This window comes from Dryas octopetala, chromosome 4 (assembly GCF_963921425.1).
Source record: "Dryas octopetala chromosome 4, drDryOcto1.1, whole genome shotgun sequence".
Lineage (NCBI taxonomy): Eukaryota > Viridiplantae > Streptophyta > Magnoliopsida > Rosales > Rosaceae > Dryas > Dryas octopetala.
The window spans coordinates 20,568,422-20,583,899 of record NC_141369.1 but is presented as its reverse complement, the minus strand read 5'-3'; the positions used below and the strand labels follow the sequence as shown (position 1 = coordinate 20,583,899).

The 15,478-nt window shown below is 38.7% G+C and overlaps 2 protein-coding genes across 4 annotated transcripts; both read right to left on the bottom strand.

The window, feature by feature from the left end:
* Positions 1 to 1,050: 1,050 nt before the first annotated feature.
* Positions 1,051 to 3,086, bottom strand: LOC147287957 (uncharacterized). The gene is made up of 5 exons (XM_086242749.1): positions 2,959 to 3,086; positions 2,686 to 2,871; positions 1,735 to 1,883; positions 1,400 to 1,520; positions 1,051 to 1,323 (listed from the first exon to the last, which is right to left on the bottom strand). The coding sequence occupies exons 1-5, from the start codon at positions 2,992 to 2,994 to the stop codon at positions 1,189 to 1,191; spliced, it is 627 nt and encodes a 208-aa protein (XP_086098875.1). The 5' UTR covers positions 2,995 to 3,086; the 3' UTR covers positions 1,051 to 1,188.
* A 2,825-nt stretch (positions 3,087 to 5,911) lies between these two features.
* On the bottom strand, positions 5,912 to 15,297 carry LOC147287956 (flocculation protein (DUF1296)). Of its 3 annotated transcripts, none has more exons than XM_086242044.1 (11): positions 14,858 to 15,297; positions 13,454 to 13,497; positions 13,080 to 13,179; positions 12,514 to 12,643; positions 12,027 to 12,391; positions 11,663 to 11,845; positions 10,462 to 10,864; positions 9,351 to 9,651; positions 8,973 to 9,131; positions 7,411 to 7,899; positions 5,912 to 6,981 (listed from the first exon to the last, which is right to left on the bottom strand). In XM_086242044.1, exons 1-11 carry the CDS (start codon positions 15,018 to 15,020, stop codon positions 6,685 to 6,687), a joined length of 2,634 nt encoding a protein of 877 aa, XP_086098170.1. In that variant the 5' UTR covers positions 15,021 to 15,297; the 3' UTR covers positions 5,912 to 6,684. The 3 variants fall into 3 exon arrangements, with proteins under 3 accessions (XP_086098170.1, XP_086098172.1, XP_086098171.1); XM_086242046.1 differs by having other exon boundaries at positions 10,462 to 10,861; XM_086242045.1 differs by having other exon boundaries at positions 11,663 to 11,842.
* Positions 15,298 to 15,478: the final 181 nt, after the last annotated feature.

Genomic DNA, 15,478 nt, shown 5'->3' with positions numbered 1-15,478 from the left:
TGTTCTCCACTCATGCATTACATGTTTGCAGCTTAATTTGTTCTCTTAGTAGAGACTTTGAGAGTGATGAAGATATCAAGCAAACATCTCCTTTATGCATTTCTTGGTGTTTTTGCTCGTATACTTGTAGTTCATGCACAAAATGATCAATCAGGTACATTCATAATTATCTAGAGCTTGAATATTGATTTTGATCACCAACTATTTGTCTAATGTACTCCCACTCAGTCTTTGTGATCACTCAGGCTTCATAAGCTTGGACTGTGGGCTACCAGTAAATTCCAACTAATCTAAGCCAACAACAAATATTTACTATATTATTTTCAGATGCACCATTCATAGACACTGGTGTAAGTAAACTGTAAAAGCATACAGCCTCAGTACAAAGCTGGCCATCAACAGCAAGTAGGTTATGTCAGGAGGTTTCCTCAGGGGACCAGGAACTGCTACACAGTCAACATTACAAGTGGCACCAAATATTTGATCTGAACAAGGTTCGTGTATGGAAATTATGACTCCCTAAATAAGTTACCAAATTTTGATCTGCACCTGGGGCCTAATTTCTGGGATTCAGTGTCATTCGATGATGAAACCTCGAGTACCATCCTATAACTCATTCATATTCCCACATGCGTATATGTCTTGTCAACAAGGGCACCCGAACACCATTTGTTTCAGCATTGGCCGAATTAAGGCCTTTGAAAAATACTACTTAACTGACCAAATCTGGTCCATTTGGGGCTTGCCTTTCGCGTAAAAGTTGGTGCAACATCCAATAATTTATACAGGTGAGTCATCCTAGCTAAATGCAATAAAAAATTCGTTCTCAAAAGACCAAGACACTTAATTAAGCAAGAAACATTCAAGTTGAAGATTCAAAGGAAATCACATAAGTCACTAACAAACAACCTCAGGTCTGGTTGTCTTAAGTACACAGGCCCACAGTAGTCCTAGTTGCAAAATTAGCAATACCAAAATACCATTTGAAAGCATAGTTACAAGATAGCCAAAATACCAACATATATGTATATATATATATAAGCCCTTTAAAACTTCAGGAAGGGCTCAATGCCCTTCCATGCAGAGGCTGGGAGTTTCTCTTTGTTGTTGCGAATTGAATCACAAAGTCGCTCCATAAGGAAAGAAGGATAAGGAAAGAAAACATTAAGAGAAGAAACAACATTAAATCTAGCCAGAAGCTGAGATAATTTTCAAATGTGTGATATTGTTGTCAGCATCACCTAAGGGAAGAGCCATATACTTCTCAACCTCCTTAGAAAACACAACAGTCAAAAACATTGCTTTTTCTAATGCATCATTAACCTGCATAAATTTGAATAAAACCAGGTTAAGATTACGAGCCATAGAGGCCTCAAAATAAGTCAAGAAGGTTACCAACCCTGCGCCTGAAAGGTCCCTCTAAATGAGTGGCTAAGCGATCCAGAACACAGGCACATATCACTTTTAGTTCCAGAAAATGCACGCTGATGCCATTCGATTGATCAATTTGCAGTACAAATCTGTTGATTCAAGATAAACACGCATATATATATATATATATTTTTACCAAAAACACGCATATATTAGATGTTTTAGCTTTGTGTAAATATTTTTGATTTGTCAATTACTTTTAAAATTTATCATCCGAGGTACATACAGTTACACTCAAGGGCGCTAGGTATTATAAAAATAGAGACACATGCATCAAATGTAGACAATAATATGCTAACCAACCTCATATGAGGGCCCAAGGGTTGATAAACTTCCAGTTCAGCATATGGGGTCACAGCATGAACCACAACATGAATATAATTAGTAAGGGAGGATAGACCATCTGCAATGCATCTGGCACAGAATGACTCAATAGTCATTGCTGCTTGTACCTGGAAGCATACAACAAAGTTACACCTCTTTAGAGATTAGAAATGCTAAATGATAATATAAGCTCCAACCGGGGTTTTGTTAATCTAGTTTTGGAGGATATTGGCATTGCTGGTAATCTCCTAAATTTGATCATGGACTGTATTGATTTTATTAAAGTCCAGGCTTTGGTAAATGGAGAAGTCACTAGTTGTTTCTTTCCTCACAGTGGTCTTAGATAGGGGATCCTTTATCCCCTTACATTTGTATCATTTGTCGGAAAAAAGAGGTGAAAGGTTGGAAAATGGAAACCTATTTTGGCAGCTCAAAAAGGCCCTCATGTCTCCCACCTATTTTTTGCTATGAGTTAGATCCTTTTTGGTGAGGCCACTAGTAAGCAAGCAAGGATCATGAGACAGTGCCTTGAAACTTTTTGTAGTGTCTCTGGTCAGCAAGTTAGTATGAAATATCAATGAACGTATATTCTCCTAACTTTGGAAAAAGGGTTGCCTCTGAGATTGCTTAGCAGTCTCATTCTCATTCTCATGTGGAGTAAGATTGTTTTCATCCTTATTTCTTTAGTTTGGTAACTTCCTTGGTGGTAGTTTTGGGGTCATTGGGCATTACTCTGGGCTTGGGCTGTATGGTTTGGGATAGGCCTCCTATGTCTGTGGGTGGGTCATGTTCTAGTTGAGGTAGGGTCCCTAGACCCAGGTTTATTCCTAGCTGAGTGATTCTTGTTCTTTTGGGCTACAGCCCCATAGTACCCAAAATAAATAATAAATGAATAAATAAAATTGTAGTTCAGTTTTTTTTCTTTAATACCTGAAGCCGGGGAACGGAATAGTCGCCCAGAGCTTTGATCAATTTGTTAAGGATGAGCAAATGGTGCTCATTTTCAAAATTAACACTCCCCATGTACAAGTAAGAGCAGTGAACAAATTGCATGGCTGCCCAAGTCTTAATGCCAGCACCATCAAGTGAACTGTGAAACCATTTAACAAAATAATTCTGCAATAAATTAAATATTAATTAGAAATTAATAGATCTTCATTAATTACCATTAATTAATTTAAACATAACAAAGAGAAACTGTACCTCTGAACAATGGATACTCTTCCTGGGAAGAGCCATTGGCAAGAAAATAAGAACATGAGTGTTGTCTTTCACTGTCTGTAAGCCACTATATCATCTCGTCCGTCTCGATGAAGTTGAGTACAGAACCCCCGAGGCCCTCTACAAGCTCCTTTTAACAGATCCAAGCCCACATGAAAACTGGGCGCCGCCGCTCCAATTCAAGAGCCTTAGTCTTTTGAAGAATTTGGCAGAAAGATGCAGTCATCTACTAACTGGGCAAATGGTGGGAGAGCAACTAATAGAAGCATATCGTAATATCATGAATGGAAAGAAAGAGGAAAATCTCAAACCGGAAACGGCAAAAGTTACCGTGGCTTTTTTGTGATGAAGGGTAAAGATCATAGCTATGACTTTATCGATCAGCCAGTTTATAGCAATGACTTTACAATCTTCCCACCTATAAACTGGCTGATCGCTAAAGTCATAGCTATCATTTTTCTCTTTTTGTCAGATTCCTCAAAAGGCTAAGACTCTTGATTTTGAGCCAATATTTTTGGGAGACGTCCAAATGTCCAATCAAGGTGGTAACGAGTTCAGGCCAATCCTTCTCTTCGGATGCGAACAGAGCAACAATTCTTGGTTTTATTTTTTGACGCTCGTTGAAGTAGGATTGACGGAAGACTGGGCTTTCGGTGTGGGAGAAGGTAGCTTGGGTGAGAGAGTCGGAGATGGAAGGAGAGAGAGAGAGAGAGAGAGTCGGAGTTACGGTTAGCTTGCTCGCTCTGTGTAAGACTGGTGAGAGTGCAGAGTGTGGTGAGTGACAGACTGACAGTGTGGTGCAATGAAGTCGTTTTCCCTTCAGGCTTCAGATCTGAAAGGGCGGGTTTGTTTATGTAAGCAAAAGGACAGGTGTAAGAAGTTTAGTGGGTATGTCATTTTTGAAGGAGTAAGGACAAACAGGTCCTCAAGGTCATTTTTTGGTCATAAGGTCCTCAAGGTCACGGTTCCACCACTACTAGTAGTGACACTGTGACAGTGTAGTATAGTCTACTATTTTGTGTTATCAAACTTAAGTACTTAACCGACTTTTTACACAATTTTTTGTTTGCCTGACAGTGTACACAATTAAGTCAAAAAAAAATTGCTAAATTAATTTACGTTATGTTACATCTTCAACAGAAATGGAACCTAGCTAAATAAAAGTGGAACATGCATGCTTGAAGTAAATTTATTAAGAGGGTCAAATTAAAATTGTGGAGAGAGTAGGGAGAAATTCTATCCTATTTAACTATGTATATTGTACAACCATCATATACTACGACGAAATGTCGATATTTGTACTACTTATATTTAAAAATTGTAAACTTTATTTTAAATAAACTTATATGTAAATATATAATTGGAGGTTGTATAAAACACGTGATGCTCTACTGAAAAATCTTTGTGCAATATATTGTATACTTGTATAAATGATGGTAATCTAATTATTAATTTACATCATATGACTTCAAATAAATAAATGCATAGATTATGCAGCCGAAGATATTTAGTTAATCTATTCAAATAATTTGTTAAAAAGAAAATGATGCTAGCTAGCTAGATATATCATATATGATTGGGATTGAACTATATTTTTTCGTTTTTTTTTTGCCAGGGAAGGACAACATATATATATCATTGCTAATTTCCTATTTCATTATCACATCGTTCCCCTGAGTTTCTGTGATTGCTGTAAGCGTTGGCTGCCATGTCACAACATTTCGAACCCTCCTCTTCCCTCCATGAGATTGAGAACTTGATGATGAGCTATCACTGGAATATTGCTCTATTTCACCACCCTTCTTGTCCTTGTGCTTCACATCAATGCCACTGAATGTCACATGCTTTTTACCACCACCTTTCTTTCTGCCCATAATACTACTACAACTACTAGAAGACTCACTCACCTCACCACCTGCACTACCATGAGGTCCATGACAATGTTTTCTTTGTGAAAGTGTCTCATGACCATCTTTCCTTTGTGAAAGTGTCTCGGTTGATGACACATCAATGGAAGTTTGAGACAAAAAAGAATTGACATTAAATTCTTTACTGGGTGGTCTCCGTATTTTGCGCTGGAGCTTCCTCACAGTTCGGCGAGGAACGAGAAAGAATTTCGTGCCAGGGGTGAGGATCTCATCCGGTCTCACTACCGAATCCCACGGCCGCCTGAAGAATTCAGGCCTTGTCAGTAAGAAAGAGGGGTACTTCTCCAATATCTTGGCTGCAGGAATTGCCATGTAGTGGCTCTCAACATGTCCACCTGCATGGACAATCTTCAGGATGGATGTACCACTCTCCTCTGGCTCTGCTGGGGCTGCCTTGTTATGCAGCACACGCCTTGAGAATGGTTTGAGTTTGTGGACATTGAGCAACTTGTGGAGCATCTTGACTAAGCTGTAGTTATGCAGCTAGACATTTATCAGAGCAGTCTAGTACAGAAACACTTGGCATATACTTATAACACTATGCACATCGATGAGTTCAAGAAACAAAGACTTGTATTTGTTTTTTTGGTTGGCCTTGATTGGGCAAAGTTATAGGAAGATGTTTAATCTCAGATTAACAATGGTTAGAATAGTAAAGGATGACATCTAGGCAGGTTAGCAAAGAAGAGTCCGTGGCTGGCTTTGGCTTTGTTTTGTAACCAGTGTCGGCATGTTTATCAGAGCATTGTTGGCCCGCAGTAGATTTCAAAAGGGAATACGTTTCCAACAAAAATCTATATACCGTTAAGCTGGCATTCATTTGGTACAATTAGGCCACAACACATCAAACTCATCGCACCAAATGGTCTTTGCCTACTCATGGCTCAAGCACCGTTCGATCATACCACCAATCAAGTATGACACTATTCAAGCATCAATTCAACCGGGGAATATTATCACCATGCCAAGAAGTGGTCCTAATTGGTTAATATTACAGAGAATGGGGAAACTAGAAAGAGAATTCTGCACTCTGATAACAGAATTCATCTACACGTTTTTCATTTGGACAGGAAAAGAAAATTGACTCAGGACCCTGCAAACTATGAGAAGCATTGAGAATCCTGAGTCAGCTACTACAATTGAGATGTTTGCTTCTGTTATACCAATACAACAGTTCAATACAGATTTTTCTTGCTATCAAAATTCTCTTTACAGGTAAGACAGCAGGAAATGCGAGAACAATGGAATGGAAAAATTCTTCACCAGCCTATATCTTACCTTCCAAAACCTATAACACCTCAAATATAGAAGAGTAAAAGAATGAAAGAGATTCTCACCACTCAACAGTAAATTCTAAGTTCAAAAACTTCAAAAGAGAAAGTAGAAAGAACAAAGGAGAGAGGAGAGAGGAAGGGGGGAAGCAAGAGAGGACTTGAAACTATGAAAAGGGAAAAATGGTAACACCATTTAGCAGCAGCAAGAAAGAGAAGACCTGCCATGCCTACCTTGACTAACTAAAATGGTCAATTTCAGTTACAGGTGGATGCTATTGGCAAATTTTTGTCCACCTTTTATGTCCTGAAACCCAAACAATCAGAAGATACTATTGGCAAATATTTTTTTTTTCCAGCCTCCTCTTACAGATGTACACTCAATCTCAGCCAGCTTCGTATCTTCTTGATGTCTCCCTCCACCCAAACTAGTAGGAGTTGCCCAAAAAAATTCCCAAGATTGGACTTGCAATTCTTGTTTTAAAGTTTACAAAAACTCCATTTTTGTTTCAGTAGTTACTCGGCCAGTTGATCTGTGCATGCTGAGGCTGCTGATAAACACTACCCCCAGGTCCCACCATGTCAACAGCCCCAGCCATGGTCTGGGACTGTTGCAGAAGTGGATGAACAGTTGCTGCTGTTACTGCTTGTGCAGGGTGGTAGATACCAGCAAAGGTGCCATGGCCCGCCTGCGTTGGGGCAAAAGTCACATGCTGACCCTGTGGTGGAAGGTTATAAAACGAACTTGTTGTTAAGCTGGAAATTTCTCGACTAGGTGCAGCAACCCACACAGAAGATCCTTCACTCTGTAAATAAGCAAATTGTAAATATCATGCAATGGAGTAAAGAAAGGATAAAGTTAAACAGTAGCCACCAGCAACTGCACTTGCATGCACCAACAATATCACAACCAGTCCCTGTCATCAGTTACCACTAATTACTATATTAGACACCACCACCTGCTCCAAATTTAAGTACAATCATGACTACATCAAACCATCACAGTATCTCCACCACTTCCACAACATGGGTTCCATGAATACAAATAACCACCTATTATATACACTACCAATATCAACTACCTCTAAACCCAGGAATTGGGTGGGCCTGGCCAACTCCGACCAGATTGACACATGAAGCCAAGCCCAAGATTTACTGCCCAGTGCAGCCAGACCCATGATGTCCCAAAGGAGAAAGTGACACCAAAAAATAATAGAGAAAAGATAAAAACCAACCTGCTGTCCCGTGATGTATACATTACTTTCTTTGAACTGAGATGTGCCAAGATCCTCATTAGCAGTAGAGTTGCCTGCTGTTGTGGCAGAACTGGGATTATAACCAGCTGGGGAGGAGCCATATGGTCCATAACCACTTGCCATTCCGATATGAGTGGAGTTCGCTGTGTTAGTCGCTGGTTTGTATTGTGGCAGTGAGTATTTGACTCCTGTGGCAGCTGCTGCTGGTGGAGCTGGATACACACCACCAGCTTGAGGTTGCTGAGGAAATGCACCATTGCCCAAAAATTGGTGGATGGCTGGAGGTGGAACATAGAATGGGGAAAAATAGTGACTGTATGGAATGTAGTTAGGATAATGAGATATGTGCACCCCAGCTGGCGGTCGAAACACAGGAACTGGCTGCTGAGTTACAGCTATTGAGCTTTGCACGAGCCCAGAAGCCTGTGTCACCAATGGTGTTGGACCAGCGGCAGATAGAACCCCACCCTGCAGACATATAATAGCATCAAAAAAAGAAAGTATCTACAATACCAACACGTGTCACCTCACAGGTGACACACATCTCAGAAAGACGTACATATGAACATACAATTATGCCTATCAGAGACCAATTATTGATATAAAATTATAACACTGCCTCAGAATATCCAATAAAATAAATTTTCAATCCTGCCTGATTAAGAGAAAACCTAAACAAGTAAACATTAATGCAAAAACTTTTCCCAGTATAATTTTAAGCTTGAACATAGTTTTTCATGAGAAAATACCACATTTTAATAGACTACTACTGTCAAGATCAAACATGGGGGTGCTTGAGCATGTAATGCCTTTGTTCCAGGTATGCATCTGTGGTTGCTACTTGCTAGTATGCAAAGTGGAGGTGTCTGAAGACAAAAAGTATTAGAAAAATAAATAAAAATTAATCAGGTGTTATTGTGAGTGTTTTCCCTACAAAGAGCTTAAGACTCACTTCACCATGACCATATATATTAAGATGAAATCGAAATCTCACGCTTGATTGGGCTTCTCTATTATCATCTGACCAAGATGGATTTTCATTATGTACCCTATGACTTCAAAAATTAGACTTCTAGCCACACTTGTACTAGTTAGCAACAAACTTCTGCCACATATAGCCTGTACTTAGCCATTCATCAAGCATAGCACATTGCCCCAAAGTGTTTTAGTGACAAAGTCAAATAAAATAATGCAAGGCAAACAGCACATGTACTGCAGGAAAAATAAGATTTCTTGGTTGCTTATTTGGCTTATTCTAAAAGAAAAAACTAATACAAAGAAAGCATCCCAGAACACCCCTTTCGCTCTAGACCCTCCACACACACACACAAAAGAAAAAAGAACAATGACTTATCACCTAGAACCACCCAAACCTGACAATCATTGATCATGTCAAAGTCATAGACAGCAGTGAACACACATTAATATAGAAATGACACCAAGAAGACATCAGCCAACATGTTTACAGTACAAAACCAAATGAGCACAACTCTTCTCTCAACATGAAATAAAAACAAAGGTGCTTTTTTAGTGCTGCAAACCTCTTGCGAAGACTGAGAACTAGGAGGCAATACTGCAACATTCCCATTGTACTTGGTGGAAACACCAGGAGAAGGAAAAGGAGAAAGGCGGCCATCACTATCAGCACCAGAGCGGTAAAATTGGGCATAATAACTTGTTGGGTCAAAGGGTTGTTGTACCTATGAACACACAAAGTTAAGATTGCTATCAATTGAGTCAAAATCAAAGATAAGTCAATCAGAAAGGAGCATCTAATATCAAAGTTTGGCAAGCCAAATCAGTCAGAAAATGTTTCATAGCAAGATCTACAATAGATATTGCAGCAAGGAAAAAAAAAATTAAGCAGCTACAACATAGCTAGATCTGATAAAAGAGGAAACTTAGGTTTGAGAGCTCACTACAAAGCTTGGAAGGCGAGAAATATCACGTGCTTGAGACTCAGAGTTTTCAAATGGTGCAAGCTGACTTCCTAAAATTGGGGGCACAAACCCAAAACTGTAGTTCGGAGAAGAATGAGCTACCGAGAATTGTTGCCCTCCAGACGGCAATGCAGTGTCATGCTTGGATTCGTTATGTCCTGGGGTTGCACTGGATGAGACATCACAATCACCAGATGATATATTTTCAGGTACATGAGTAGGTGATTGCGGATGATCAGGATAATCACCGTCACCAGTAGTTGCCAGTGCATTTTGATTGCTGGAAGCAAGATATTTTTAAATAAAATAACATCAGCACAAGTTCACCAAAAATAAATCATATAGAGAATATACTACCGCATTAAAGATGGAGATACAAGATAAGAAATTTGTCAGTTTTTCAAAGTTGCAAACAGTACACTATAATTGCTAAATCCAAAAAGAGACAAAGTGATGGAGAAGGGGCAAGGGGCAAGGGGCAAGGGATTAATTTCCTGCAAATGAGCTTTATTGCATGATTAGTATTTGATAATGTTTGTTGGTTTACCACTATTCCCAAAAGCTTAAGTTTCTAGGGTATGTTATTTTATATTAACACTCCCCCCGTCATGTGGGTCTCTCTCCACCACTAAAGCCCAACATGTGTAATTCAACTTATATTGGGAAGTTCGAATTGTAGGCATTCGACGCAGAATCTCATGCTCTAATACCATGATCAAATTGCTTTACCACTATTCCCAAAAGCTAAAACTGAAAGGGAATGGGTCAACAATGTATATCAAGCTGAATCAAATACATGTCTATTAAAAATACATTGATCAGACAAATGAACTACCCATAGGTTTATTAATCACCCTAGTATTCAACATAATGATTTGCCTGCCACTACTAGTTCTATTAACATATGTTACCAAAGGATAACAAGTAGGGAACTTATTTTTCACCCCTTTGTTGTCTTCTCATGCAAGTACTTTTTCTTCTCTTGCTAAATTCAACAAAAAGGGAGATAAGAAAACAATATCCCCAGACTTAGACAAACTAAAATACACAGAATTATGTTAAGGTAAAAGAAATAATCATAACTACAAACCTTGTGGACTGTTCCTCTACAGCTTCTTCAATAATCTGAGAAGTTTCAGACCGAGGTGTTGAGCTCTTATCACTCTCAGGATTACTGACATAGCTAGTAGTTAGGCCAAAAGTAGCACCAAAACTTCCAAAACTCAACTTGGTTCTTTCGGACTCAGGAACATGGATATGATTTGGAAGAATAACTACTTTGCGCTGTGGAAGATGTAAGTCCTCCAGCTTCCTCTGCAGTTTTGAAGTTGCTTCTTCCGAATCAAGGACACTTGAAACAGACTGTGACTGGGAAGAGGCCTCTACCGGATCAGCAGGAACCTCGGATGTGCCAGCTGTACCAGCTGTTCCCAAACCTTGAACAACAGCAGAATTTATTGGTTTTGGTTTCCACTCCTTGTTGGTACCAACTGCTGAAGACAGAAATGATAAATTCAAATTTTTGTGCAAGTCAAGAATATCAGAAGTATCATAAATAAATAAATATCAAGAAATATTAAAACATCACGTTATTAAGTGTATTTTTTGTTGAGAAAACTGGTAAAATCAACTTAAGAATTATATATTCTGTGTAGCTTCCTCATTACGGTAATTGACCTAATTTTTCTATTAGCCAGAAAACATGACCCTGTATATACTGATTATCTCCATATTTACTAAATAATGGACTCTGATTTCCTTCTTTGCAAAGTAGAAATGAGTCATCTAAAAGAGGACTAGGCAATAAGGACCAAAAAAGAGAGACAAACTCTAATTGTCAAGCAGCCAAACATGTTTCACATTCAGAAGAATGTCAGTCAATCACTCTAACCACAACTAAGCTCATCTTTGTTAAGTAAAATTCTCCTGTGTAAGAATCAAAAGTCATCATCAACACATAGATAAGAAGGACCAATAATTCCAGGACAATAATCAATATTTTGAATGCTTCAAACAGATCAGAACAACCTCAACATTAAATGGAGAGCCTTCATATAATGCAACACCACATCAATAAAATCACAAAAGAAAAAGGCAGGTCATTGTATTTTCCTTTTTTCTTTTTTCTCTTTTTTGTTGGGGGAGCAGTTTGGAGGTAAAGTCTAACTTTTAACAAAATCCCAAGAGTCTCAAAGATACCCATATGACCTATTGACAACTTCAAGTACACGACAAAATTGTTAAGACAAAAGAAATATACAGTTTACACGCACAACAAAACAATATCATACCTTTCTGAGTGCCAATTAGTTGTTGTGACCGGCTACTGTAATTAGACGAAGGCCGACTAACCGAACCACCATGAGTTGATGTAGATGAAGGGTGTGAAAGCTCAGATGCCTGAATTTTCCCAACACCCTGTGTTTTGCTTGGCAATTTCACTTGTGCTGAGGAGCTACCAATCTCAGAAGCTGCTATATTGTCATCCAAAAATGCTAATACAAGTTAACCAACATCTCAATATTCTGGAATTTTTTTTTTTTTGGGGAAGGGGGGGGGGGGGGTGTGAGAGAGAAAATAGTCTTTCAAACTGAATTGAATGTCCATAATCCCGACTAGAAATTAAATAAATCTCAAGGGTTGCAATTGACTCACCAGGAGGATGATGGCTCCCTACTTCACGTTTAATTGTGCCCACAGAACCTGGGAGCCGTGAATCATTAGATGGCACAAGTACAGGATCTGAAGATGAGAAACAAACTGCCAATGTAGATGCTGGGGTTGGCAACACAGAGCTACTACTGGAGCTTGGTGCAGGCTGCTCATGCAAGTCCTCATTTCCATATGCAATGGAAGGTTTTTTGTTTGCATCAACTGAGGGCACTGAACTTCCCGATTTATTCCCAACCAATGACAAACTTATTTCAGGACCGCTTCCAGCAGATGAATGAGAGGCATGCACAGCACTAGTACTTCCAGAACCGACATTGGTAGGCCCATCCACAGTGACAGGTACAGAGCTGCAAATGATATTGAAAATTTTAAACATATAAGTTGTAGGCGTTGTACCAACTATAAACTACATTTAGAACAAATGGCCTTCACACATATAAAAACGCTTTGGATTTAAAACTATATCCACCTTGTAACCAGACTTCTCTCTTTGTTTTTTGTCTCACGAGAGGTAGGCAAAGAGGGAGCAGCACCCTTCTCTGCAACCTGATTGGGTCCATTCTCAGTTCCAGGACCTGAATTTCTGCCACCACCAGCATCTGACAAGAAGTATAAAGGAGAAAATTAGCTATGGCTACTATGCCTGACATCAATGGCACAATAAAATGAAAACCGTTAAGACAGACACACAACATGCTAACCAACATTTTTTAATCTATTAACTGCACTTATATTGGGTAGGAGGGGAGAAGATAATTTCCTCAATTCCACACAAGGCCAGAGATGCAGAGAAAATAAAAAGAAGTAGCACACCAGACTAGGCAACCTTTTACCGGAAGTGTTAGATTAATATTATCCAGCAGTAGTTGGAGAAAAGAGCATATACAGTTATAGTCACCAGACAAACATAACCTTTTGTCTTAATTGACAAACATAATCAAAAGTGTACAATTGAACCAAAGATTTTTACAAGGGTAAAAGAGACATACAGGCAATACTGACCCTCAAACAAGTGCTAGTTTGAATGTCACTTACCATGTGAATAACGAGGTGGGAAATTCATCCGACCACCCCTACCTCCCCGTCCCTGCGTTCCAGGTCTCCACCGCGACTCTGCAACCTCTCTGTTCATATTCTGCAAGATATAAAAGACAACTAATTGATATTCAAAATTTAAAATATATACATATATATGAATCAGAAGCAAAATAATAAGTACCAAAAACTAAATATTTTCAACTCTACAAACCTGTAAGGAATCCACACAATAATTCTTTTTAAGAGAGAGAGAGAGAGAGAGAGATGCTTCATGATAGAACAAATTAAAAAATCCACTACCTTACCCACCAGTTTCCCAAATCAACTAATTCGGCTGGTAACAAAATCGACTCATGATTGGAATCTCTTACCTCTTTTCTCTTGTCACGTTTCCTTTTGACCTCATGAAATGGATCTGCAGGCCAATACATAAACTCTTATTTTGGTTTTTTAAAAATACAACAAATAAAAGGAGCAAGAACAACAAAACATCAAATGACAATACCCATTCACATAGTAGAGATAGACACAAATGCCGTTATCATGGAAAGTAAAACCATTGTTCCTTGGCAACTACTACAAAGAAGTACACAACAACAGACAACAGTGAATTTTAAGACCTAGGAGAATAACAATTTGCATGCAAAGATGACAAGTGGCACCTTTGCTGAAGTGGCTATGAGTGGGATGGGCTCTCCACTGGTGGTAGATTTAATCTTAATGAGTGTGTGAGAGTGTGAGAGTGTGAGCAAGCATGAGAGAGAGTGTGTGGCATTCAGCTGTTCAACAACTTCCTAGGTTAACAAAAGTCAACACATAATTCTTGCATTGAAACTGCAGGCCAACAACATTTAACCCACCAACACACACGTATATATATATATATATATGTATATATATCCATATTTACACTACTAATAGTATTTGACAACGTTTCATACATCATCACAACAAAGCACAACGATCTCATGATTCATGGATCTATCAAACTGTTATTATAAGCTTTGCATTGTGCTCCACCAGGCTACTAAGTAAATACTATGTGGGTGGAGGACTAAATTTTGGAAATGACAAAGTTTTTAATTTACATTTTTCTAGGGATGGAGTATGCAGGAACCGGCCACTTCACTGCACCCAATGCAACAATATTCCATAAAGAATGTAGCTTTCAGAAATTTTAAACCAAAACGGCACTGTACTAAATTTATTTTCTTTTTTCATCTATGCTCCAGACCTACCAAATGGAAAATTAAACCTAAAAACATGTATCTCAACTTGTAAAAAAATGGATAGTGGAAGCTGTAGCTTACTTCTGGACCCCAAAAATTACCATAAGTTTAATATAAATTAAAACCTAATTGTAAAATTAAGTCCATATCTTCTGATTTCACACAAATGCATCTCACTAGTGGCATAGTCACTCTGAAAAGCCTGAACATGGTTGCTATGAACCAACAAAGCAGGAGCTCAATTCCTATAGATGATATCAGAATCCAAATAAGCCTAGCCTCTTATAAAAAGCACAGAAACAGTGAAAACCCGTCATAGCAAATCAAAAGCCCAACTCAATTCCCACTTCCCACATAATCAAAAACCAAATCAAACCCACAAGAAACAGCACCAAACCAACACGACCCAGAACAAAAAACAATAACTTTAGCACACGGATCACGTCAAATCACCAAAAGGAAATCAAAACAATCAAACCCCCCAAAGCAACCAAAAATCAAAGAAAACAAGCAAGGGAGCAAAAGCAAAAAAGGAATTGCAGGTACCCTGAAGGAGAAGCTTCTGGGCGGTCTCATTGGGATCCATGTTACATTCCTTGAGCATTGCATAGATTTCCTCCTCACTGTGATTGCCCGTGATCTCCTTGATGTCCTGGATCGTCTTCCTCACACTGTTTGGAATTGAAACCCTAAACCCACCACCACTCATCTTTGCAAACCCACAAAAGAGACCGAGACTGAGTTTGTGAGAATGTGGGAAGCAGGCCAAAAAGGAAACAGAAACTGACTTAGATGGAGAATACGAATTGCGGGGTTGAGAGGATTGGCCTCTCTAGATGACACTAAACGAGCATGTACTGAAAAGAAAAAGGAAAAAAATAATAATGGAAACGAAAAAAAATGAACTTTTTTATATGGGGTGTTTGAATTGATCTAATGACAAGTAGACAGACAGAAAAAGAACGAGAACGAGAAGAAAGAAGAAGAAAAATAGAGAGAGGGGGAAGAGAGAGAGGGAGCTAAAACGAAAATGTTTTTGGAGTGTAGGGCTTTTCGGTTTACTTGCCTTTTTTCTTTTTACTTTTTTCTTCTTTATATTTTACAATTTTTATTTTTTTATTTTATTTTTGGTTGTGTTTGATTCTATTTTCCAGATGGGTGTGTCAT

Coding starts and splice junctions, on each gene's coding strand:
- LOC147287957 (XM_086242749.1), bottom strand. CDS start 2,994: ATGGCTCTTCCCAGGAAGAGTATCCATTGTTCAGAG. Junction 1,884..2,685: donor ATTCCGTTCCCCGGCTTCAG/GTATTAAAGAAA, acceptor GTATGCTTCCAG/GTACAAGCAGCAATGACTAT. Junction 1,521..1,734: donor CCCTTGGGCCCTCATATGAG/GTTGGTTAGCAT, acceptor TTGAATCAACAG/ATTTGTACTGCAAATTGATC.
- LOC147287956 (XM_086242044.1), bottom strand. CDS start 15,020: ATGAGTGGTGGTGGGTTTAGGGTTTCAATTCCAAACAGTGTGAGGAAG. Junction 13,498..14,857: donor CCAGAAGCTTCTCCTTCAGG/GTACCTGCAATT, acceptor ATTGGCCTGCAG/ATCCATTTCATGAGGTCAAA. Junction 12,392..12,513: donor GAGAGAAGTCTGGTTACAAG/GTGGATATAGTT, acceptor TATCATTTGCAG/CTCTGTACCTGTCACTGTGG.